This window comes from Pezoporus wallicus, unplaced genomic scaffold, assembly GCF_028554395.1.
Source record: "Pezoporus wallicus isolate ANWC-B61680 ecotype Strahan unplaced genomic scaffold, APGP_CSIRO_Pwel_v1 contig_7684, whole genome shotgun sequence".
Classification (NCBI taxonomy): Eukaryota; Metazoa; Chordata; class Aves; order Psittaciformes; family Psittacidae; genus Pezoporus; species Pezoporus wallicus.
In genome coordinates this window covers 448158-475585 of record NW_026642638.1, presented here as the reverse complement: position 1 = coordinate 475585, position 27428 = coordinate 448158, and the positions used below count along the sequence as shown (strand labels likewise).

The 27428-nt window shown below is 39.4% G+C and overlaps 1 protein-coding gene across 3 annotated transcripts in view; it reads right to left on the bottom strand.

Moving 5' to 3' along the window:
• The window catches only part of GABRB1 (gamma-aminobutyric acid type A receptor subunit beta1), a 125067-nt gene that overhangs the window by 47109 nt on the left and 50530 nt on the right, over nt 1-27428 (bottom strand). For all 3 annotated transcript variants that reach the window (XM_057431064.1, XM_057431062.1, XM_057431063.1), the window contains exon 4: nt 11588-11808. In XM_057431064.1, the coding sequence (XP_057287047.1) occupies nt 11588-11808 (221 nt within the window). The remainder of the gene's footprint in view (nt 1-11587; nt 11809-27428) is intronic.

Here is a 27428-nt window from a genome sequence, read left to right as displayed (position 1 = left end):
GAGCTTAGTGAGCAAAGGGGTTGTATTTGAGAAGCAGCAGCCCCCACAGTCTGGCACCTTTTATTAATTTTCCTTTTCCAGTTTGTGTGTCATTAGCTGAATGGGCTGTCCCAGCATTTGTTCAGGATTTTAGCAGCTTTAGGGTAGTGTTCATTAGAACAGTTCTTGTTTCTTAGAGAGAATACCGACATTAAGACACTCTCCTCTCTTCCACTCCTTGTGGATCTAAGTGCATTCATCAATTTGGTGCAGGTCTGGTAAAATATAGCCTCCTTTAGGACCTTAATTTAAATGCCTGATGCTTTTACTGTATAAAAGGGTACAGACTTATTCCCCACCCATAGCCCCTCTGATTTTGGTTGAACAGGTATTTCACTGGTGTCACAAGTCAGCATCAATATAAATTAAATGAGAGTGAGGTTGGTTTTGAGCAGCTATGAATTTAAGCTTTCTTCCTCAATAATAATTATTCTCAGCATGCTCAAAATTAATAGCGTGCAAATTGGAAATCTGCAGCAAAGTACAACTTTAATTACTGTCCCTTTGAATCCTTTATTATTAGAAAGAAATGGATTTGCTTTTTATTAAATGGCTTTTTTAATGAACTTCAAGACCTGGAAAACACACAAACTGTGGTATGTACCAAACATACGCTGATATGAAATGTACTAAAATATATTAACTTATCAGGATTCAGCATGTATCTGTACTGTTACGTACCTCTACATAGCATTATATGAAAGCATGTACTAAATAATCTGTACTGCTAACAATACATACCAGCTCTGTAAGTTAAATTGCAGTGTTTTTTAGAAAAGCTTTTACCTTTTTATTTCCAAAATGGAAGCAATGCAACTTGTATGTCCATCTGGTGCTCCTTGCCCAAATATGAACAGCAAGAAACATGTTAAAAATCTAGCATTTCAGGGAAAAAGCAAATATTATGAAGTTATTCAAACTTAAGCACTAACTTCTGGAGTATGAAGATAAAATAAGTGCTGTTGCAATGGTGAGTATGCAACTGGCCACACTGATAGAGTAGGAGTCACATAGGTCACTTGTGAAAAACTTGGATTTTCTTTCTTATTGTTCAAGTATAAGACATCTGTACACCTAACAGGTTATCAGGCATGAGCTTCTATGGCTTGTGAGAGGAGAAAACTGAGATGGTAAACATACAAAAGCTCCTTTCTCATCTGATACAGAAACTGTAAAGACAAGTAAAGAAAGACATACTCTCAAAAAATTGCCCATGCTGTTATGATTGAAGTGATTCTAAGATGGTATGTAAATTTATTTGAAATTCTTCTTGATCAAATGTACTTTAGTATTAATCTCTGCCATTATATTTATTTTTACTTAATTTCTGTCTCCCAATGTGTTTGAAGCAACTATAAGTAATAGAATTGTTTAAATGCAATAAAGATGAGCTTTGGTGTGAATGTAGTTCTTTAATTTCTTTTTACTATTTACTTATTTTTAAAAGGCAATTATATTTAGAAGTACATTTTTGGTACAGATTAGGTTGACAGTTGCAGAGTTGTAATTCTGTTGGAAGAAAGTTCTGCTTCTAATATGAAAGGGAGGACTTGCTCAGATTTTGTATGCAGAACATAGTCTGTGTAATAGTGAAGAAACTGATCCAAAACCAGCTTAAACCAAAACAGTAAGAGATGACATGCTGCATGGAAAATATGCAATCCATACTTTGCAATGTCCTTCAACTTTAAAATTAAATGTTTGATAAATGTTACCTAATTTTTTTTTTGTATCGTTCTTTGGATAGTATTCATGTGGTTAAGTAGTATTTTAACAATAAGATATTTAAATAGGTGACATAATTTCAGTAATCTAAGTTTGATCTAGAATCTGCTTAAGTGGTCTTTGAATAAAGCCTAGTAGGCTTTGCTCTATAAAATGCTTATAATTCAGTTCTTCAAAGTGCTATGTTTGATAGCCATAACCAATTGCAGCATCTAAAGCTTGTGTTTAAATTCAAGCCCATGAAGCTAGTTCTTCTGATTCTACCAGACTGCTTATGTACTTAACTACTGATTAAAGAGCCACTGCTCGCATATTTAAAGCTGAGTCCACGTTAAGTACTTGTGTGTTTGTTGGGGTATTTTTATGCATTCTCTATAGGACTCATTCAACCTGCAGTTTTTCCCCACCTTCTGTAGATTATTTTAATATAAAAAAAATTCTGTCTGATAATGTAATAAAAAATAAGTTGTCTGCAATTGGAGTTCCAAATAAAATACAGGGCATTATATGACAATTCAGTAGGAGTTTATGAAAAGTTGCTTCCTGCAGAGCTGGGTGTTTCTGCCACATCTGCTATTTTATGGGGGTAAGAGGTAGGGGAGATTTGCAGTGCATGCCACTGGAGGGATTTCTGTTTGCATGCTGTCAGTGGTGAGGAGAGCATCTCTTTCTGGGATGGGCAGCTGGTGGCTTCCCCCTGGCTGCTTGAGGTCGTTCATACTAAAGGAAGACAGCAAGCCTGTCTCTGAATTACACCTAGGACATCTTACCCTGCCCTGGCAGCCAGAGAGGACCCTACTAGTTTTCTTTCTTTTCCATTTGTGTCATTTATTAACTACCAGTTTACCACTTCATTTTATCAAGCCTGGGATGCTCCATTTCATGCTTGACACTGAATAAAACCTCAGTATTTCAGAAGCAGTATTTTTTTGTTTGCACATAGGAGCCTGTAAGCAGCTGCAGGTTTTCTGGTTTACCTGCAGTAATAAAGGTATACAGAAATGATGCCACATATGTTTAAGAGCTTTACTCACTTAAATTTCCTCAGTTTTGTCTGTGTGCTTTCAGTTATAGATTACTACAGCCATCTTAGTCTGTGTATTCTTCATCAAATGATGTTAAGGAATTGATAAAACCCTGTATTGACTGGTATGCTACAATGTGTGTAACAGATGTGTGAGTAAAGTGGTAGTGAGATCGCATTTCACTGTATATACAGCATTACATGGACATAGCAAAAAGGTTACAAATCCATCCGCTCCAGAACGAGGAGGTCCCTGAACTGAGGCTGTCTCTGATTTCTACCTGTGGCATTAAGCAGTGAAGTCCACAGCAGCCTCCCGGGATGGGTATAGAGCAACTTGGTACATAGTTTCCCATTAATGCCCAACTTAAATACTAGAGAAGTAAAACAATGATGAATTGAGCTTCATGCAGCAAATGGACTAAATGTGCTGGTCTCCCACTGATTTATCATCCTTAACATCCTGTAGCACTCTGTCCTTTCCAATCTTAGTACATTAGGTGTACAGGCAGGGCATGAAGAGCCCTAGGAGGAGCTGAAGGAGGCAGGTCTAGGGAGAAATGTTCACACCTGGGGAGGAGCTGACAGAGTGTAAACATGGGCTTCAACATCTATGCTGCAGAAAAGTCTGGCTGGACCTGAAGAAGTGTTTCTGAAATGCAATAGGCCCAGTGGGGAAGTAAAGCTTTGTGCTGCTTCTGCTGTGTTGTCTGCTGTTAGCAAGTGAGATGGCTGCAGGGGACACCCAACCTGGGAAGGAGACAACCATTAAAAACAATAAATCACAGAGTACTAGAGGACTAGAGGACTGCAGTGTTGTTTTTGTGAGCTCAGGAGTGGCTGGGTTAAATTTTCTTTATTTTTGCTATTTTTGTTTGGTGCCTGAACGTAAATACACCTTTCTTTACACCAGTAAAACAAAGCAAGCAAATTTAATTTCTGCAGGGTTCTCTTCTGTTCCACACTCTCCCCCCTCAGATAGAGCATGTATCTGTTCTTCAGCTGATTTTCTCACTCATTCGGTAAAAAACACTGATGTTGAGAGTGTCTCACTCCCTGGTGCTCCTTCACTGTTCTTGCATAGAGTTATGAGACAGACTACACCTGTACTGTCTCCTTGGGCTTTCAGCATTATTTAGACAAGCCCATCCCTCACCTTCTGTGTGACAAATAAGCTGTATCTTGGTATGCTGGTGCCCGCTTGACTGCTACTGTGCCTCATGCAATAAATTGCAGAATGTAGCTGTATTGACATTATATATTTATTTATTTTCTCAAGATGTATCACACAAACCAGACTGCAATCTCTGTCGAATTAACTGCAGTGTGTGGCAAATGACATGAGGTGGACTGTGTCAAATTAGTTGTTTTTGCACGTTACGAACAATCCTGGAAATGCATTTTTGCTTATGGCAACATCAGATATTAAGGGTGCTGCAGCAGTTAGGTAAATACAGATGTTCTCTGTTTTGACTTCATAAACATGTGGGCTGGAGGAGTCCTTGGTCAAGCATGAGAGAGCATAAGTGAACTTTGGTTCTTTTTTTCCCCTCTGGCAATTGCTAAGGGTAAGAAATAGCCCTTTCTCTACAGCTACTGAAGCCTGGTTAATAAATGCAGCTATATTTTGGCCACACATACCATCTTCCATGCATACACTATTGTTACTAACTGCCTTCTCTCCATGAATTAAGGTACTGTTCATTGCTCACTCACCTAGGAAGGGCATAAAAGAAGGTCTGGGGAACTACAGGCCTGTCGGTCTGACCTTGGTGCTGGGGAAGCTGATGGAGCAGATCGTCTTGAGTGCCGTCACACAGCGCATGCAGGACAACCTGGTGACCAGGCCCAGTCAGCATGGGTGTTTTTAGAGGCAGGCCCTGCTTGACTAACCTGATCTCCTTCTGTGACAAGGTGACCTGCTTAGTGGATGAGGGAAAGGCCATGGATGTTGTCTACCTAGACTTTAGTAAAACCTTTGACACTGTTTCCCATAGCATTCTCCAGGACAAACTGGCTGCTCATGGTGTGCTCTTCACTGGGTAAAAACCGGCTGGATGGCAGAGCCCAAAGGGTGGTGATGAAGGGAGTGACATCCAGCTGGCAGCACAGGTGGTGCTACCCAGGGCTCAGTACTGGGACTAGTTCTGTTTAATATCTTTATCTGTTTAATATCTTTATCAATGACCTGGACCAGAGGATCAAGTGCAACCTCAGTCAGTTTGCAGATGATGCCAAACTGGGCAGGAGTTTTGATCTGCTGGAGGGTAGGAAGGCTTTACAGAGGGATCTGGACAGGCTGGATTGATGAGCTAAGGCCAGTTGTATGAGGTACAACAAGGCTCAGTGCGGGGTCCTACACTTAGGTCACAACAACCCCATTCTTCACTGAAAAGTTGTCAGGCATTGGAACAGATGCCTGGAGATGTGGCTGAGCCACCATCCCTGGAGGTATTGAAAAAGATGTGTAGATAGTGCTGAGGGTCATGGTTTAGTGGTGGACTGGCAGTGCTGGGTTAATGGTTGGACTCAATTATCTTAAAGGTCTTTTTCAACTTAAATGATTCTATGATCTCCTTGCACCAGCCATGCTACGCCCAAAGACTGGGCTATGAAGTAGGAAGAGGAGATGACAGTGGGATTGAGAGAGACCTAGAGACAATTCAAACAGTCTGCAACCAGCAGGAAGAGCTAAAAGGAAAATCCATCCTCCTCAGGATCAATTTGCTGTGTCCTCTTCATCTTTTGTTATTTTCCCTTCTGATTAAAGAAGTGGTTTTAGCAGTGCATCTCCTGTGATGAGGGACCATGCTAGCTGCCTGTCAGGTATGATTGCTTGTTTAAACATGGCCTATTGGGAAAAAGTTTGCAGCAGGTCCAGTGTGACCTGTGGCAGGCTGAACTGGCATCCACAATGTACACGTGAAATGCTTCCCCCATCTGTACCTCTTATTAGCTGTACATTGAGGAATGTATTCATTTGCCTGTGAATCCTGCAAACTGACCCTCAGAGACACAAATCTTTTGGGATATAGAAGAAATGACAAATATTTGATTGACTTGCTTTTGCAAAGTTCTTGTTTCAAAAATATAAATAAAGTCCCAAATTGCTTCTTGTAGCCTTAATACTGCAATGTGGTTCACATATAACCACATATGAAAACACCAAGTAGGAAAAGTAGTGTCTTCTGTGTCAGTTGTGATCTAGTGTCTTGCCCCTCCTTGGATGTTTTACTCCAGCATGACACTACTACTTCTTTTTTTTAAGATGCCTGCTGCTACATCTTTTGGGATTGACACATGGAAGAAATAGCTTTTCGTATCATTTCCAAAGCTACTCTATGCTTGATAAAAGAATGCTTTATAAGTTGTTCTGTATTTGTCTGTAGAGTGAAATAAAAAGTAGCTTTATATTCCAGTTAGATGAGATGGGGTTTTATCACTTAGAATGACTGCAGTCTCTGTTGTTTTGTTTTTTTTTCTGGCTGGATCTGTTTAGTAACACAGGTGAGGACAATCTTTTAAGTACCAGTGTAAGTAGGCTGCTTGTTGCCATGATGGGATGTCCTCAAAATACTTCAACTCTTTAATAAAATCCATTAAGGTGTTTGGAGGAAACCCAAAACTTCATAGCCCCAAATCATGGCAATACAAAACCAATCCATAAAGCAGTAAATTTTCACCGCACTAAAAGATGTAAATTGGTAGCTGTAAAATTCCTTTATTAACACTCAGATACATCACTGAAAGAGAGTCAGGAAGGGAAGTTTACACTCAAATTTACTTTTAAGATTATATTTAAAACCAAAGCATTCTGCATTTAAATATAGCTTTTCTTGTATTCCCCTTTAAGGGTATGCCAGAATGGCTCCCATGGATATCATATGAATAAGTATTTAGTAAATCAAATGTTGCATGCCTCAATTCATGTTTTTGAAATGGTTTGAGGTAGATGGATGTGTCTGACAATGTTGTCTGACAATATATGCCACAGAATACCTTCTTTATGTAAGTGGTGAAATAAGTCCTTATGTTGAAGGCAAAGATCATTCTTCCCCGTGTCCCCTTGCAGGGCCCAGCAAAGTGGCATCCTCTGCTGCAGGGGTCTAAAAATGTGTGATCTTGCTAAAACCAAATTTTCCACGCTCCAAACCAGATCTTCACTCCTTGTCATGATATTACTCCTTGCTTTTAAATAAATGAATACCTGCTCTGATGAAAGATGGGTTTGTGTGCGAACACTGGAAAGGAGGGAAATCTACGTAAAGGTATCACTGAAGGCATGTTGCACTTCTTAACAACTAATCCTTTTGAAGGATCTGCTTCTTTTACCAACACCAGATGAACTTCTGCTGATATTATCATGAGATTGCCTCAAAATAAACAGAACAGACACTTAAGAAGCAACAAGTTGTTATTGCTCTGCTAATGAAATGCTCAGAAGAATTAAGACACAGCAGAAAAATACTAGGAAAGGATGATTTAAATCAGAACTTCCATTCTCGACATCATGACATAAGAATTTTAATATGTAATTCAGTATGATAAATTATTAAATTTTCCTTAAATATCTTAAAGACAAATTACATGTCTAGCATCTTACCTGGGAAAGAGGGACAAAAGACAAGCAAAAGAAAGAGCAACATGTGTTGGTTTGATAATCTAGATCTTTGGGAGATATTTCTAGAGAATCTCACCTGAAAAAGCAATGAAAGTAATGAGGCATTAGACACACTGCTAGTGCCAAAAGGGTTATAGCTAATGGGATCTGATGACTTATTAAAAATGGGGGGAAGAATAACGAAGAATACAGTTTTCTGCCAGCTGTACTGGGACCAAGCTAGAGCTATCTCAGACACCAGCCTTACAGTGCTGCAGGTTTGCATATTGACTTGAAGGGATTTTTTTTCTCTTAGGAAGCAGGTGGCTACACCACAGAAAAATATAATAGCTCTCCTGGTTTTGGCTGGGGTAGTTAGTTTTCTCCCCTAGTAGTTGGTACAGTGCTGTGTTTCAGCTTTATTCTGAGAATAATGTTGGTAACACACTGATGTTTTATTTGTTGCTACGCAGAGCTTACTCGAAGTCAAGGACTTTGTAGTTTCTCATGCTGTGCCAGTGAGGTAGGAGGTGCACAAGAAGCTGGAAGGGAGCACAGCCAGCACAGCTGACCCCAATTACCACAGGAATATTCCATACCATAGAGCACCATGCTCAGCATATAAGACTGGGGGGAACAAGAAAGTAGAAGAGGACATCTGGAGATGGCATTTGCCTTCCCAACTGTTACATGTGATGGAGCACTGCTCTCCTGGAAATGGCTGATGGGGAGTGGTGAATGAATTCCTTGTTTTGCTTTGCTTGCATGCACATCTTTTGCTTTCTCTATTAAACTGTCTTTATCTCAAACCAGGAGTTTTCTCACATTTACCCTACAAGTTCTCTGCCCCATCCCACTGGATGGATGTGCGAGTCAGTGGCTGAGTAGGACTCAGTTGCCAGCTGGGGTTATACCACGACAAGTCGTAAGATTTAACAGTGTCACTCAACTTTTCTGGCATATTTGAAATGGAGTTCAGTGGAAATATTAATGTGGAGTTAAACATGTTTGTGTGTTTAGTTGCTTGGGCAACAGCATGAAAGAGTTATTTAGTAATGCTATGCATTATTCACTACTGTGAATAATTAAGAGAAGTAGCATTTTCAGTAAGACATGACAGCAATGCACTATTTTAGAAGCCAGAAGGTATGGAGTATTCTGTGTCTGCACAAGTTTATGCACACCTCATTCTTTACACTGTGTGGATACAGTAGCTGAAAGTTACGGGAAAAAAATAGCTAAAGGGACTGGTTATTTCATCACAGAAATATTAGGACGGAGACATTCTGAAGTGTGATAATGCTTTGTTATATGATCTAAAACCAGTCCACCATATTCAGTGCAAGTTTCCCTTGTTTATTCATCTGTAAAGCCAGAAGATTAACCTTGGTTTGTTTTTCTTCAGTTCTGAGACTGAACATTGCATTAATGCTAAACTGCCGAGTACATGGATACAAACAAAGTAGGTTATTTAGAACTGCTATGATTGTTTCAATTTGTGTTTAAAGATGTCAGTAAAATTTCATATCTGAGCCTGAAAGGAAGCATTAAGTCTGGAATGAAAATAGAAAAATGTGTGGGGAATTAGAGGCATTGGGGAAAGCAAGCATTTAAATCATCCTTGAGAGATGGTTTAAGGCCCTGCCTATTTTGCTAGGAACTCACATACTGTTCTGCAGCATAATTGGTGTTGTCTGTCTTGTTCAAGTAGTGCCAGGTCAATGCTCTGTCTTCAGTACTAAAAGCAAAAAAGAGATGTTTGGTGATGCTGTTTCCATGCTCTCTGCTGCATAGTGGCTAAACACAAGTTGATCTGTTTCAGTTTCTTCTCTACTTTTTAGACTAAGATTGGAGCCGTTGTAAAATTTCTAACAGGCAATGCAGAATTTTACCTGAGAACATTTTCTGCACTGTTTTCTCATGTTTTATTTCTTATAAGCTGTATGTGGTATCTGGTATATGAAGAAATTGCTGTTTGTATGATCTAAAGGTAATGTGTAAGGTGACAGAAACACATTTATTACTGTGAGGAAAGTGACCACTGATAGATGCAGACTTAGTGCAATAATTGTGGTCTGCTGTATGAAACCTGCTTCGGTGCCCCTTACATTCATTCTTTCTTCTGCTTGTTTGTTAGCTTCGCCACTGCAGTACTAGACTCCAAGTGTGTGGAATATAGCTTGCACTTTATTTTAGTGTGGGTTTTTTTTTGTTTGGGTTTTGGTTTTGTTTGGTTTTCCTACTGAAAGCAGCGAGGTATTGGATGGGGTATTAAGCTGAAGAGCTGCAGCTGTTGCAGTTGCATGGCTGCTGCTTATCCAATTCAAGTGTGAAAGGTTATTTAATCATATGAACTAGCAACCTCGTTATGTGAAGATGATCATCTTTTCTGTTGCATTGGAGGTTTGCCTGACCACCTCTGAGAGGAAGAGCAAAGGCATTATACTTGGGCAAGGTCACAGCTTCCCAGGCAGGCTGGTGCTTTGTTGATGAAGCACATGAGAGGACCTGCAGCAGATTCACCAGGTGTGTCCCAGCTTCTTTTGCTATTTTTTCAAAGACCATTATTAATAACAGATGTATGGCATGTGTGTGGAAGCAGTTGTGTAATGTACATTTCTAGATGTAGTTTATATTGTTTACAACTGATTGTGTTGCACTACTTGGCTCTAATGCACATTGTTGCCACTATGCAAATCCTGGAATGTAAATAAATTTTGTTCCTGGCATCAAGAAAAAATAAAAAAATAAATTTTTTTTTAAGTTCTAAAACTTTTCATGCCCCAAAATCCTCTAATGATAACTGCTCTGTGAAGTTGATTTTCAGGAGTCAGTTTGATTGAAAGGAACTGTAGGAGGTCTGAAGGCAACGGGAAAGACATATTTTTCAAATGCTCTTTCTAGCAGATGATAATGACAACCTGTAGTCTATCAGCTATTTCCTCATGGGTTCTTAGTTTTATTTTTCACAACTGAAGTAGCCGGTTTTCTGCACCAGTACATATCTGGCTCTATCAAAATGCCTGTGTGATCACTGGTGGCAATTGATGCACTACCAGTGAATCTAACAAGTTCAAAGGAAAGCATGATGAACCAAAATAATAATTTTTATATTATTTTTTCTGTCTTGTCAAGCTTGAATTTATGGGTTGGAAGGCTTTGAGTGCATGGATAGTGTTGTGTTATAAAGGTTATATTTTTATAGGCCAAGAGGTCATTTCAAAGTTCTATTTTCAGCAAGCTCCGAGTTATCTTTCTCCAAACTTTATTTTCCTTTTGAACTGCTGCAGCAGTTTGGTTTTTTTCCAACCCTATCTTAGGTGTGATTTTGGAGTATTTCAGTTAGGTTTTCTGCTTTATTACTTTTTCTTTCTTCTGTTTAACTGAAGTTTGCATTCAGGTTTATGTTCTCTGCACATTATTTTCATTGTTGACAGTGATCAAAGGTTGTTTCAGGCAGTTGGGTTTTTATGACTTTTTTTCTTTTTTTCCCTAAGCAAAACTACCTTAACTTTTTAAAAAATAATGCAAAGCTCGGCAGCAATCTCAACATAACAAATAAATTGGTTTAGTTTTAATTTTACATTTCTGGACCTTATCATTAGATTGTGCCTGTTCAGATTTTAGAATATATTTTTATCTACACGGGTGAATATAGGTTGCACTGTATGAAGAAGCAGTTGTGGCATGAAGAGGCAGTGATAAACCAAGGCAGATTAAAGAACCTGTACCGAGGCATATAGATAAACTTTAAATAATTCATGTAAACTTACAAATGCCTTCTTTTTACTCCCTACCAAATGTTGGTCACATTTCTTCAGATGACTCCCAGTTTTACATTTTACATTGTTCTAAAGAACTGCTGTAGAAATTCAGAAGGAAGGAATGTTTCTCTAGGCTGTGATCAATTACTAGGTAAGAACCAAAACAAAGAACTCATCAGTAGTGTTAACATGCTCAAAAGAACTGAAAGAGACAGAGCATTGGGCTTTGCTAGTTGCCAAAGGTAGTTTTGATGCCCTGAGGAAAATTCTTGAGTGTGTTGTGGCAGTCTGGATAGAGTATGTGCCAACTCATTAAGCTGCACTCAGAAACCAGGAAAAAGGAGAAGAGAGCAGCATTGGTACTACCTGCACTTACCAACAACAACTTGCATTCTGCCAGGACAGCCACATAGCTGGTTAAAAAACCCAACGTACCGTAGGCCATAAAGGACTGTTCCATCTGGATGGAGTCGAATCATTCGGTTTTTCACCGTCACCCCATGGACAAATGACTTCTTGTCGTTTTGGAAATACGTGTCCGGCACCCAGAGCTGGTCAGCCACTCTGTTGTCCAGAGTTAGGTTCAAAGGTATTCCAGAGTAAGAGAGTCTTTTATCCCTCCAGGACTGCTGGAAGTACATAGTCAGGGTGTAGTCCTGAGGAAGAAATAAGAGCGACTTTTTGTATTTTGCATACTGATTAGCTTAACAGAAGTTTATGTTTAGGTAACACTTGGTAACTAAGTATCAGTAGCAACAGGAAGTTTAAAGGTCATTAAGATTGTTGTCATTAACCACGACTGTAGCCTTGGCCTCTTCATGTTAATGTCAAACTTCGCACTACTGCCAATCGGAGACTGCCACAGGCTTTCAAAACCTCTTGAGCCAGAGGGAGTATATGGTGCATTTGGGTCTCCAGTCTGTGGATCACATTTGCATCATTTTGGGTGTCTGGTTTTTAATTTTATTTGAAAAAAGTAGGGTTTATTTGACATCTGCCAAATACCACTGCATGCACTGAGGACTTTCTTTTGATGTTTCCTCTCTTCATTCTGAAAGTTTCCCCACACAATCCAGAAAGGCCAGCAGCGTCCTGAGACAGAGCAAATCAGACCTCAGAATGTATAACAGACAACTTCCCATTCTGCATCTTCTGGAGTTGCCAGATGTAATGACCTTAAATAGTCAGGCACATTTCACCTGAGCCTGGGGAACATGGTGGTCTCTGTCCTTAGCAATCAGATGTTACACATAGAAAATGAACCTCTTCTCTTGATTATCACTCTGTAACTCAGGTAAAATGTAATTTGTGCAGTCCTTCAGCTTTTGCTTAGTCTGAAAAGAAATTTTTCTAAAAGGCTTCTGGCCTGATTTACTCTCTTACGTCTGTCTTCCTGGGAATTCGGTAATTTCTAAAGGTAGTCAGTTTTTTTTTAAGTGGAAAAGCCCATGTACTTGTAGCTGATGGACTTTTTAAAAGATGATTGGAATGTACGCAGACTATTAGTTTTCTCTTCCTCATGTCCTCCCATGGCCTTCTTTTCAAGTGGCAGGTCATTTTGTCACACATTTTTTAAAGTGTAAGTGCAGCAAAATTATAGATATTATTCAAAATATTAGTTAGGTTAAGAATTTCTTTTATGTGAGAGAAAGCCTTGCATCAGTCATCCTCAAAAATCATAGCCTGGACTGTAATTTGTGAAGAAATAGAGAGCATAAAAGCTGCCTTATGTGATTTGCTCTCTTCATCTTCAGTGGCCTCTTAAGACTTAATCGTTCCCATGAAATCAAAGCAGAGTTGTTACCTTTCAAAAAGACTTTCTGTCTGAAATGTTGCATCTGGCAGAGTTATAAGCTATACAGTTATTGGTAAAAGAAGTTAACGAAAATACTGGACCTGCGGTGGTTGTTTTGTATGGAGGAAATTCCATTACTTGATCGGTGGTCATATACAGTAGGACAATTATGTCCATTGTGAGAAGTGATTTGCAAGGTTTTCATATTTTCCAGGCCTGAAAGAAGATGGTTACAAACAACAGAGCCAAGAGGTGGCATGCCAAAGGCATAAGTTTTGTTGGTGTTTTTTTCCTGACCCAAGTAACTAGGAAGAGATCAGGTCAGCTTCTTTTGCTTCTCAGACCATGTGCTGGTGAAATATGGAACTTCAAAGTGTTGCAGTGGGGTATATTCTGTGCTCTGCTGAATAGGTGATTTATAATTTAAATAGCAGTATGGAGAATCATGAACCCAAGGAGGCAAGCCTTTGAATGTACAGTTTGAATAGAGCTGGGTTAGAAGCAGGCACTTAGAAATTAAATCCCTGTCCTTTATTCCTCTTACACATATACAGAGACCAGATGGGATTTGAATGAGGAAAAAATAAAAAATAAAACCAAACCAACACTGTTCTGGTGAAGTTTTCATATGTTGTATCTATTTCCTAGCTTGATTTATTTCAAGCAACTTCAGATAGAAAAGCTTTCATACATGGCTCATACAAGTTAAATCCTCAGTGCTTTACTTGGTGTCCTCTATGTCATCCACCTGATTCAGCAGAGCCTATGCTGTCTGCTGCACAGATGGAATAGAAATTCCAATTATATATAATTATAATTATATATATATATAATTATCTTTTTTCCTTCCTGCTTTCTTTTGTATTTTCACTAGGTCTTAAAACTGCTTTTGTAGAACTGTCATGCTGTCCCAGCAAAAAGCTAACAATTGAGAGCGGTGCCTATGTGATGGTTCTTAAAGATTAGGCAAGAAAAGCTACAGGAGATCTTAGAGGATATGATCAAGTGAAAGAAAATGAAATCCTGTCTGTTGGGTATGGCTACTAGAAAAAAATGAGTTGCTATTTTTAGCATTGTAGTTTGCACAAGAAATTTTACTTCATCCAGTTGTGTTATATACAGAACACTGCTGTTGGTAATGCTACGGTACAGAGATCTCCTTCCTTGCAATTGTGCTATAGCATGTAGAAATACGTGGCAAACCAACAAGTGTGATGGGGAGAAAAAAACTGGGCTTTATTCTAAAGGAATCTTAGTGTTTCTTAACTCAGAAAATGATCTATTTTCTCCCATTCCCCAGAACATGGGGGAGTTACTCATCCAATATTTTAATGAGGCAAATGAAGAGTATGTCATAATTATGAGAGTCCCTGTTGCTGTAAATTCTTATTTTAAAAAGCATAGTTAAAGGTTATTTTAATGAAAAACAAATGTATCTAAGCTATAATAATCCAAATTATATAGTTACACATTTTTAGAATTTTTTTAAAGGAGTACAGCCTTACCTTTCTTACATTTCATCAGTGAAGAATGAGATGCCAGCAAACCATATGGCTAGTCTCATATTGGAGGGTTCTATATTGTTTATATTTTACAGTGGTGTGAGTGAAATGAAGATTTAATGACTACTTGCCTTCAATCTTGTAAAATTTGCTGGGGATTTTGTAGTTTCAAGCTCTAGAGTGTATGAATAATCTTTCATATCTATAGTAGTTATTGGCTACAGAATATTTTTAGTTTTTTATGGCAGCTTCCCAAGGTCTCAAGCATTAGTCTAGATATGAAAAAAAAAATCAGACTGTTTAACTTTTGTACTTAAGAATTTCTAATCATGAGCTTAAACAATTAGGGCGCAGTGTAAAATTAAAAAAGAGAATCTGTTTCTGCAGGTAACTGTTCTTTTAAATTCACTGTTTGAAAAATATTTCACTTTCTTTTAGAAGCACACTGAATATTTTTTGCTGATCTGTACTTCCTATGATAAAAGAAAAAGCTGTAATGCTGCTGACAAATCATGATATTTCAGTAGATTTAATTGAGCTGTCTAGGTTTTCTACAAGTGCCTCCCTGGTTTTCCAGAGTGTTGTCAGCCTTCCTAGTGTTAAATGTCTGAGCACCACTGATAAAGTTGGGTTTGTGTATATGATTTTTTTTCTGTTTCTTTTTTTTTAATGTGGTGAATTCTGATTTGTTAGCATGAGATTTTTTTTCCCCTTCTTAGTAATTGTGCAAATTTCTTATTTCTTTGTATCAAACTGGAAATGTTTAAGTGAGCATGTATTCTACAATATATAAGCCAATCTGTGTACCAGTGTTGTAATATGGTGCATTAGGTTGTGAAGACTAATACACATTAGTCCTAGGGAAGAGAGATTCTGTGAAAATGTGAGTAAGAGAAGCTAGCTTATTATTCCTCAACATGGCAAATTATTTCTTAATCTGAATTTAAGCAGTCTCATAAATATTGGTATCAAGCTTCACAGTTCACTTGAGTAACATAAATTTCTTGTAGTAAAAAAAATAAATGAATGGATCACTGATGCACATTGTATTTAGTTAGAACAATTTATAGTTCCAGTAACTAATAGACTGGAGAGTTCCCATACAATACTAAATTTCATTTTTATTTCAATTATTTTGTTCCCTAATCTTTTTTGTGCAACATGTATAGATGATGTGAGGGCACTAAAGGGTTCTCCCCACTCCGCCCCCCACCTTTCACCAAAACCTCTGTAGCTCTCTGAAGCCTGTAGAGATGCATTAGAAAAGCAAGATAATTTGGACTCACTGGTAATTTCCACTGTGTGGTTTACAAGTTCAGCACAGCAGAATATAAAGAGGAATACTTTGTCATATTATAATCTAACCTTCTACCTTCTAGGATACACAGAACTGGTAGTTCACCATGCTTATCTGTTGAACTATAGACTCTGGTGGAATAAAATATGAGTTTACATATCTACTGCACTAGTGGTTGCAATTCTAGACATATATGTTTTAAGAGGAAAACAGTCAGTATTTTAACTTGCAATGTTCAACTCTGATCTAAAAGGCCTTCTGTGTTTTCCTTCTTTCCAGGGTGGCCTCAATCTAAGTTCTGCTGCCATTGCATGTACTGAAAACAGTTTAGCACATTGTGATGTATTTAAGTAATAACCAAATGTCAAAGCACACTCCAAAAGTCTTACCACCTAAAAATTAACCCTATGTATGCAGTTCTTAGCAAATTAGTAAATGGAAGAGTATTTTGTGACTATTTAGCTGTTCTAGGTCAACTCATTATCAAATATTAGATCTCTAGATGAGTTTGTGCATGAAGGCACTGCAGCAAAACAAACAGGTGAAGCATAGCATACTTCTAATAGACAACAGTGTATATTGACAGTTGTGGGATGCATACTGTATACCCAAAAGATCTTAAATTAAAATTCTATCCTTGGGAACCATCCAATAATCAAGTATCTGGCAGCGCTGCAGAAAATGAGATACACTGCAATTCAAATAGAGTATAACTGAATCAAGACAAACATAACTGAAATTGCAATTTAAAATTAAATATGGAGCGAATATTAATATCAACTGTAATAAGGATATAAATGTAGAACAGCAATACATATAAATCCTGCTGTGACTGCAAGCTGTTATTAATTGGCCAACATTATTTTCTGAGTTTATCTGATACTAACAAGAACAGGAAGAGCAGAGTTTTGAGAAAATGGTAAGTGCTGAATTTGGAAATTGTAACGATGAATGCCTCTTCATATGTTGTAAGCATGCTAATCCATCGGAAGAAGCTGTTAGCATTTGTTTGGCAAGTTAGCTGTCCTATCTTTGTTACTTCTTGGGAAGATCTGTACCCTCACCTGCAAAAGAGTAATTTTAGGATAAGAGAATACAATTGGTGATTTGTTGGGGGGTTTTTTTGGTTGTTTTTTTTTTTTTTTTTTGAGTGTGAGATTGTGTTTTTTGGTGTGTATTGGGTTCTTTATTAGTTGCTTGTGGGATTTTGTTTTTCATGGGTTTTGTTGTTGGGTTTTGGTTCAGTTTTGGGTACTTTTGTTTGCTTTTTTTTTTCTTTTTTTTAATCCTTTGTAATTTCAAATACACAGTTGATGCTGAATTTGAGATACTACACAGAAATTAGGAGAAAATATTGTAACTGAAGTTAAGGAGGAAGAAAATAGTGGTTCTGTTTATGCTCTTCTATAAAAATGTCAGGGCAGCTGCATCTCTTTACTAAGTCTGCGGTCCAGCCAGGCAAGGAAGCCAGGGAGTTAGCGACGTTCACACTAGTGGATGAACTGTATTTGCCTTCCTTTCTATGGATATAGCTCAGTGCTCATTTTGGTTTTGTTTTTCATGAAGACTGATGCAGCATATGCTCTCCAGTTCCCCTCTTCTGTGCGTAATAGTGGTGGGTGGAGGGACTCAAATTATTCAGTGCACTGGCCTGATTCAGAGGAGGCTGTGGTTCTCATGAACTACACTTCTGTCAGGGGGAACAAAATTTTCCCACAGCAAGCTTCAGTTTGCAGAAATCATCTTTTCTGTCAATAAATTGCAAATAATTTGTAGATGTGAGATTTCTGTAGGACAAAAAGTTATGCAAGATATTATTTTGTTTGATCCAGTTGGTGGCTGTAGTTGCTATTGAAGTGCCTTGCATTTCTGTTTTTGAAATGTGCTGACAATTCTCTAGAGAAATGTTTCATAAACTTTGCTGGCATTTACAAATTCACAATTATGTGGCATCACAGTTGTGTCTTACAGAAAGAAGCAGAGATCTGGCAGAAGCCTGCATAGCTGTATTGATGACACTCTTTATTGCTCAAAGCACAGCCAGAAACAAGATTAGACTCATTATAATGAAGGCACTCATCATTACTGTATTGGGATCTAATATTACTCTTTGCAGTCAAGGCAGAAGTCCCCTTAACTGCAATGGATTAGAATTACATCCAATGTCTTCAATCGTTACTGAAAAAACAAACCAAAAGGCAAAATATTTCTCAGTTACAACAGCAAACTATGTATTTTGTTGCATCTTGTTCGGTGTTTTAGTAATTATGTTTAGAAGAAGTATTTATTACTGCTTCTGACACTTAAATGGGTTACAATAATTTTGTTTCATTGACTCGGTGTTCTTTAACACAGAGGTGGGCAAAATCCCAGTTTTATCTTGTGTTTTATCCTTAACCTTGCCTCTTTGGGAAAAGAAGAGTAAGGACTTCTGAGCTTTGGATCAATATTGCATTGTGTTGCCCTCTGCTTTTTTTGCTCTCTCATTTGAGCCTTGCTAACCTGTGAGGCCTCAATGTGCCACTTGTCCTTTGTATAGGAAGAGATGATACTGGTAAATACTAACATACTAAATACTAGCATGGATTGCTTTGATTAGGAGTGGTCTTACTTTACTTAGCAGGGAAGTAAGGTAGCAGGTAAGGTAGCCTTATGGATATGTTGTTGTTACTCTCACTGCATGCTAGAAGCTCCTTTAAGAAAGCTTGAAAACCACCGTAGCATTTCCAGCTGCACTCAAAAATTCCAGCCACATAACCCCCAGTCTGAGGTAGCAATGGGATACACCAGTGTAACATTGCTCACAGTGCAAGTTAATACTATTGTCTGGTGTAAGCGCTATGCTAATTGCCAACGTAAGAATCAGAACATGTCCATGGTATGATTCATATTGCATGAAAGATCTATGAACTGCATTTTGTATCTGTAGGAAACAAGAATGACAACTATTCCTTCCTATGCTATTCTGTTTTCCTTTTGAAGCTGGTTATCTTTTTGGTATAGATGGTAATACTGCCATAAAGATGCTTGAGGGGAGGAGTGGAGAACAGGAAAAATATGGCGCACGTTTAAGATGACATTGTAAGGAATGTTGGAGTAAACAAATACAAATGTACTGGTATGTAGGGTAACTGTGGTCAATGTGTGTATATTTTTTACAGGCAGTAAGTAAGCATCTTTTATATTTTGCCTCCAGTAAGAGTATGTGGGGTTGATTAAAGAGTAACTGAAGGGAAAACAAAGGAACAGAAAAGCTTCTCACTGGCAAGTAGCCCACAGAATAACATACGTTAATCCGTGTCTAGATACATATTTTAAGAGCAAATGTAGACAGCAATGAGACAAATATGTTTTCTCTTTAGACAATTCTGTGAAGCAGCTGAAAGCAAGTTTTTGACAAAAAACCCAGCCAAACCCAAGTTGTCCAGGTGGTCCATACCTGTCTGTATCTGAGGACTCCAGTTAGTGTTCATGTCCAGGTATTAGCAGCTACAGTGCAAAGGTATTCTAGGTATTATATGCTGCTTTGTGCTAAAGTCAAGGATGTTCTAGGTTTCTCCTCTTGCGAGTCGTGCAAGAAACTTGTCTGATAACATGCAGGTCTGAAAGGGAATGGTGGGATGACACTTAAGCACTGTGATATTGTGCCCAATTAGTGCTGTTCTCATGCTCTCTGTAAAGCATGTGGAGCAAGCACTCCAAGGGAAAGAAACTTCAGGCTTTAACTTATGTTTCAAAACACTTCAACCATCTTGGACTGGAAACACAGGACTGGCACTGGGCATTTGGGAGGAAACTACTTCCCAGGTTCTTGCATGGGCTACATGGAGATGGCTCCTCCCTGACTAGAGGACTCAATCCTAATGAGGTGGACGCAGATCAGATCTGAGAGTCCACCATATTGAATGCGATGTAAGAAGTAAAGCAAACTAAGAGAAAAGATACACTGGAAGGATGCAGCACTTGAAAGATCCTGTGAAGGCAAAACATTGTGGAAGAGCAGAGAATTAAATAAACCATGCTTCCCTTGCAACCTATAAGCAAGGTAATTGGAAAGCAGCCTTTTTTTGCTGATAATGGTTGTTTCTGAAGCACTTGATTATTTCTTTTTTTGAACTTTGTAATTCTCAGCTAGTTCAGCAGGGGTAAACTTTGAGATCATTATGAGGCGCACTGAATGTCTAAGGAGAACAACACAGTGCTAAGATCTCAGAAGAATTCCTCATGGTGTCAGTGAACAGAGCTGCAGGTGAAGCTGAACCAATTGCTAGCTTAGGAGCAGATGGAAGAAGTTGGACCTGGGGGGGTTATTCTGGAGAAGGCTCTGGGGGAAACTTATCACTCCCTACAACTGCCTGACAGGAGGATGGATCCAGGAGGGGGCTGGTCTCTGCTCCCAAGGAACAAGGGAGAGGACAAGAGGAAACGGCCTCAAGCTGTACTAGAGGAGGTTTAGATGGAGATGAGGAACAATTCCTTCCCCAGAGGGTGCTCAGACATTGGAACAGGCTGGCCAGGGCAGTGCTGGAGTCATCATCCCTGCAAGTGTTCACACACCATGTAGACAAGGCCCTCAGTGCCATGGGTTAGTGGTGGTCTTGGCAGTACTGGGGGAATAGTTGGACTGGATGATCTTAAAGGTCTTTTCTGACCTGGTTGATTCTGTGAGTCTGTAAGTTTGCTGCATTTTGTCTTGAATGCTATTGCGTAAGTGATAACAGTACCAGGAATCTAATAAGCACTGGGCATAAAGTTGAAGAGAACACCAGCACAAGAATGTCAGCAGTATAAAAATGGATTTGCAGGACAAGCTAGCTGAGCATGTACATTAAAAGGCCCACAACCCTTAATTATGTGTTGTGCAGGCACTTATGTTAAGCAAACCTTATGAGTCAGAAATCAGATGGCAAGCTATGGCCAGTCTCTGTTCCAGAAGATGCTCAAAAATGCAGGGGGGATATCTTCATATGAGGTGGGGCTAACTGTAATTACTAATTTCTATTATTTTTTCATGCCTTAACATACATATATATGTAATATATTTTTTAACAATTTACTAAAGATTAGGTAGGAGTTAGTTCTATTTCTGTGAGTCTGATGATTGAGGTCTATTTGATTCCTTCTGCCTAGTTCTCAGTTGTCACTATACTGCATCAATTTTCTTTAGTTTCGAGAGAAGCAAATGGAGGTCAAAGTGACGTGCAGTGAGTCACTGGTTCTCCCTGGAATAGAAATAGTAATAACTTAGCTGCCAGATCTTTAGACTGGTATATACCTCACTGGGGGTTTCTTAACTTTTTGTTTGTTTGTGATTTGGTATTTTTATTTTTTGCTTTTTTCTTTGCATGTAACTACTGTTTCATGTTTGGGTTTTTTTTGTTTGGATGTTTTGGGTGGTGTTTGTGTTTTTGTGTTGGTTTTTTTTTTTTTTTTTTTTCCTGAATTGCTCAGGACTACTTTGTTTCATTGTTCATGACGCTTATGCTTGAATTGCATTGTGTAAAATGGTGATGATAATGAAGACTGCTACATGGCTGGAGATATTGTTACCATATTGGCATTTTTGTTGATTGCTTTACATAATTCTAACCCATAAATCATAAGGCCAAGCTGTCTCCCTGGTACTTTGAGGTGAAGGAGGTTAAGGTTTTGTGCTGTATCTGGAAACTGGGGATAGAGGAGAATCATGGTATTTCTGCTTTATAATAACTCACAAACTGGAATTATTTTGCACTTGGAGCTAATAACACTAAGGGCATTAGTGACATTGCATAGTGTGATAAAACTACTGACATGCGGATTGGAAGGTCTTCCGGGAATTTCCAACCCAGTTTCCTGTTTGAAGCAGGACTGTCACCAATCCTGTCTTGAGTCAGACACCACTCTCTCTGGCAAACCTTGAAAGACCCTCAAGGATGGGAATTCCACAGCCATTATGGTCAGACTCTTCTGGTGTTGCACTGCCTTTCTGTCGAAAAAGTCTGTCTTGGCATCCACCCTGAACCTCCGAAGGTGCAATTAGTAGTTGTTAGCTTTCATTGTATCATCTGCCACTACTGAGAGTGGTCTGACTGCCATCTTCCCTTCAGGCAGCTGTAGGCTACAGTGGGGTTTTCTCTTGCCTCTTCTCTTTGCCAGGCTAAGCAAAGCAAGTTCCCTTGTCTCTCCTTATAGGTTACATGCTTTAAGCCCTGGACTTGTTGATAACTCTCCACTGGACCATTTCCAATTTCTCAGTATCTCTCTTGAAGAGGGGGAGGAAAGAAATGCGGGACACTGTTTTAAGTGCAGCCATACCATTACAGAATATGAGGTCAGTAACTTCCCTCTGTGCTGACCACACTCTTGCCAGTGTAGGTTAGCATGAAATTTAAATACGACGAGAGTGCACATGGTGGCTTGAATTCAGCTGCTGCTTAACCAATCTGCTGCAGCACCTCAGTGTCTTTCTTGCAGTGAGGGGTCCAGAACTAAACACAGTATTTGAGATGTGGCCTCACCAGTGTCGAGTACAGGGGGATGATCACTGCCCTGGCCCTGCTGGCCGCACTATTCCTGATATAAGCCAGGATGCTGCTGGCTGCCTTAGCCACCTGGGTACACTGCTGCTTCATATTCAATCATCCGTCAATCAGCACCCCAGGTCCTTTCCACTAAATTCTACTGTCCTAAAGCCCAGAGTTCTAACTCTGCTGCTCACCTTTCTAGCTGTCCTCCAGATCCTGAACTCTGTCATCTCATGGTCATTGCAAACCAAGCATGCTGTAAATAATTGCTTTGCATCTGGATATTTCTACAAAAGGCAGCTTGAGAAAAAGCTTCCCCATGTGAATTCTCATGAGCTGCATAATTTAAGTATTAAGCTGCTTACATGTCAGTCTAACATAGTTGATGAATTTACAACACTGATGCAAATTTTCTGTGGAAAGCTTGCTTTTGGCTTTTGAGGGGAATCAGTTTGCCTTTAGATGCATGTTCATGATCATTGACTCTAAATCCTTACACCAGAATCCATGGTATTTTTAGAGTGGTGATAATAAAGGACCCTATTTTATTTTTATCCTACTATTACCATAACCAATTAGATAACTGAGTTTCCAATTTAAAATGATTAATCTGATTAGAACCCCACAAATCCAGTGCCATTGCCAGTTTCGTGGGAATTCACGTTTTAGTATGTGTAGGCATTTTATGGGAAATGAAAAAAAATCAAGCAAGAGAAAATTGTCAGTTTGAAGGCATGTGAATAATACTCGTGAGGACTGATTGGGATATGGAAGTCCAGGTTCTCTTTCCTACAAAATATGTAACTAGGGAGACTATAAAAATAGTAATTATTTGGAGAACTGAGTAGCTTAGTGTAGAAAGTTGAGATTGGCACCAATATACTGAAATTCTGGGAAAGTATGTTATTGCAAATGACATTTTAAATTAAGCAGTCCCACAAATTGGTTTTCTGTAACACTTATGGCAATAAAACCTCTGTCTGGGACTGAAGTTTCAGAAGGCTTTCACCTCACTGAAGTCCAAGGCAGCTACTACTTCCATCCCTTCCTGTGTGCCAGCACACATTTGAATAAATAAGAAGTGGCGGGAATTGATCTAGTTTAGAAATGAACCCTGCCCATTACTATTTTGGTGTGGTGGTTTTGGATGTAGATAAATTCCCTGATCCCATCCCCACCATGGCTACTGAAGCTGGGGCAGGAAAGGATAGGAAAGAAAAACTTGGGGACTTCTGGAAGCCCTTAGAGCACACTTACCACCATTCTTGTCAAATGCAAATGCCATTGCATTTTTCATTTTTGCTAGTTGTGGAAGGCCAGAATGAAACAGAATGAGTTTGCAGTGTGGTGCCATTCATGCAGTACAGCAGAGACCTGGTTTATTTGATGTGAAAAACTGTTCTACAGCTTCAGGTCAGAGTGACAAGAAGCAGTTCAGATCTTCAGTTCTGGTGTCCTCAACATAAAAAGGACACGGATCTGTAGGAACAAGTCCAGAGAAGGGCCACGAGGATGATCAGAGGACTGGAGCACCTCCTATATGAAGATAGGCTGAGAAAGTTGGGGCTGTTCAGCCTGGGGAAGAGAAGGCTGCATGGAGACCTCATAGCAGCCTTCCAGTATCTGAAGGGGGGCTACAGGGATGCTGGGGAGGGACTCTTCATTAGGGACTGTAGTGATAGGACAAGGGCTAATGGGTTAAAACTTAAACAGGGGAAGTTTAGATTGGATATAAGGAGGAAATTCTTTCCTGTTAGGGTGGTGAGGCACTGGAATGGTTTGCCCAGGGAAGTTGTGAATGCTCCATCCCTGGCAGTGTTCAAGGCCAGGTTGGACAGAGCCTTGGGTGACATGGTTTAGTATGAGGTGTCCCTGCCCATGGCAGGGGGGTTGGAACTAGATGATCTTAAGGTCCTTTCCAACCCTAACTATTCTATGATTCTATTGCTGGGAGTACACCAACACTTGTCAAATGACAGTGACACCCAAGGTCTGTGGGTTGGTATTTAGTGGCCTACCTGCTATCTTACAATTGTCTGTGTAAGTTTATTAGTGTTCTCACAGCACTGAGGTACCGCAAGAGCTCAGCAGCCAGTCAGCTGTTTCAGTATTACCTTGCCTTTCTTTACTCTTATTTATTAATTGGGGAGAAAAAAGGAAAAAAGAAATAGTATCCAAAACATTTGAGAAGGCTAGGAAAGCCAGTATGACCCTTCAGCTCTTCCTTGCTTGCTGTAGCTTACTCCTGAAATACTGAGGCACTGTTGTGAAGCTTGACCCTTGAGAAGAGCACACTGGAAGCCTTCCTGAGAGAAGTGTGATGTTGCTTCGTTGGATCTTTTGTTTTTCCCCTCCCCTCCTTCTAAAATACTTGTTTTCTTGGTCCATCCTGAGATGTCAGCAGAAGTAAATGTACCAGCGCTCTTGCACACCACTTCTGTTGGTGTTCTTCAGGGGCAGCTCTGTCACAATATGAAGGGTGAAGTTAAAATATCTCACACAGACCCGCATGTAACAATCAGTGACACATAAGGCATACAGTTTGGTGTATCTCTAATTTATAGTGGCCAGCATGATATAGGCTAGAGGGGCTACTGAGGGCTGAGGGATCTTAAATCCATGGGTTTTGTTGGCCCCGCAATGTTCTCATCTGGGGCCTTAATTTCTGGAGTCATTGCAGTGTCTTAACCATGTCAGCTAAAAGTCCTCATGATTTTTTTTTATTGATAAAAAAGCAAACAACTGCTTGTTACTGATAAGTTTTCACTGCTTTGCAAATCAGGCAATTTCCATCCCCTAGAGGAATAGAAATCCAATGTCTTTTCAGGAGTGAAACAAGCATTTCAAATTGTGCCTGTGCATTTACTCCTTCTTCTAAAAATACGGCCACTTTTCCTTAATACCTCCACTGAGTAGAATGACTCATTTTCCACTAAAATACATTATGTTTAATCAGAAATGTTCCACATGCTGCTGGCCAAACTACGTGAAGTGTAGGTCTGTGCCACTATCGTTTAAAGCTAAAAAAAAACATTTTTCCAGCTATGTTTTTTATAGGATTTATTGGCTTATTACAGAGCCAATGCAAGACACTAGCGTCAGAGGAGAATGAAATGTAGAGGTCCAGAGATGTTTGGCTTTTCTGAAAATAACACGGATAAATTAGGTGCTTGTGGACATGAATGGAAACCAATACCAGTGAAGCAGCACTTCTTATGGGACAGATGTAGCTCTTCTGCCACCTACAAAGATGGTTTCTGGCAAGGAGGGAATGACAGTAAGAAACTGAACTGTGACAGGAGACCAGCTGTTTGGAAATTCTGGTGTATGGCAGAGGTGACTAATGCCATTGTTTATGGCATGAACACAATGATCGAGATGATGGGGAGGTTTTTCTTCTTTGTGGTGATGGTGGTCAGTCTCACTACTCTTCAGTATGATTAAATGGCTCTGCCTGGTGACCTCTACTCAGGGATAAGGCCCTTACAGGTGATGTCATGATCCAGCACAAAGTAGGATGTGGCTCCATGCCATGCAGCAACTTTGAAGCAATATGGCAAATGGCTTCAGTTGAGGTTCATGATTCTATGGTGTAGATGTAGTGAAGTATGGCTTTAGTGGAATGAACCTTTTCCATATGTTGCCTGTTATTTGCCTTATCCAGTCACATAAACCTTGATTAAATACATAGAGAATTAACAGGTTTGCATCAGTAGACACAATGTGTAGAGAGAAAAATTCTGGCTAGTCACAGGGCTTTCCAGATGTATCAGTTGTGTCTAAGTGGAAGTTTTTCATTTATTTATAGCAGGAATGGCTTTTGTATTTGTTACAGTAATAAACTGACTGAACTACCAAATAATTTATCTTTCTGCTTGCTTTCATCTGATTACAAATCTCTAGATACCTCAGGATAATATGCGCATCTGTTCCCCGGAGATTGATTCTTCACAGACAGTCATCATAAAGCAAATGAATGGAGTGGAGAATGGTGTTTAGGAAATAACTAGGGACAGCTCTACCTCTCTTTGCTAACTCTCACCCTCGTATTTCATTCCTTTCACCAGATTGGCTTTCTGACACACCCTACAGCAAACTTGCCAGATGCAGTAATCCATTTTCTTCGGAACAAGAAATCAGATAGTGACTCTGGAACTTAAACAGCTTGCTCTAGCAATTTGTGCTAGCAGATCATCAGAAATGGATAGTACTGTCTCCTTTCCCAGCTACTCTGAACCCCACAGGACCAGGAGCAGGTCTCACTCCACCACTTAAGTGTTCTGGGGAGAGAGATCTCCTGTAGTTTCTCATAGATTAAAATGAGTGAAATTGATTATTTTCCTGGTATGCTTTTCAGTTTGCTATTTTTAATGACAGAAGTGAGGCTGACACCTAATTTGCATGTGTTAAAACAGGCTTAGGAAACTGTGTTGTAAATAAATCTTGGGAGGAATATAAACTAGCAGGGGGAAAATAATTTCCCTCTTGTGGGTCAGAATGGAAAATAATGCTGTGGGGAGATTATTCCACTTCTCTGTACTGGAGGATTCTTGTACCTCTTTATGTAGTATCTGATGTTGGTTGTCACTGGAGATAAGAGTCTAAATGGACCTCAAGTCTTTGGCAGCATGACAGCTCTGTTGCTCTAAGGCAACCAGATGAATGTTAAGTCTCAGGTCTCTCCTGGATTACAGATGTGACAAAACAGGCAAACATACGTCTGTATACAGCAGTAAAATAGCTGCAGATGAGAGAGCCCTCTGGACCTGCTGCAAGAAACATGGATACAGTTAATTCAGCATATGTAATCTTACTGAGAATATGTAGGGGCAGGATGGGAGAAGAGCTTTGTTTTGGCTGTAGCAAAATGAAATTTGGTAGGCTTAGTGAAGTATTGTATGTTGTTGGCTGTAAGGGTAGCTGCCACAGTTTTGTGGCATGGATAATACTCTTTTGATTTATGTCTCATCTCAGGGGGGAGCTAAGAAAGCTTAATCCCTGCCCAGCACCTGGTTTTCTTTTACCATATACCCTCTCCTGCATCACCAGCCTGGTGCTTGGGAAAAGCTTTTCTGTGATGGGGAATCTGTTAGGCGGAAGATAAGTGCTCTGTGTGGGAAGACTGCTTTTAGTTCTTTCTTTTCTCTTTTTTTATTCACCAGAACAATTCCAGTTC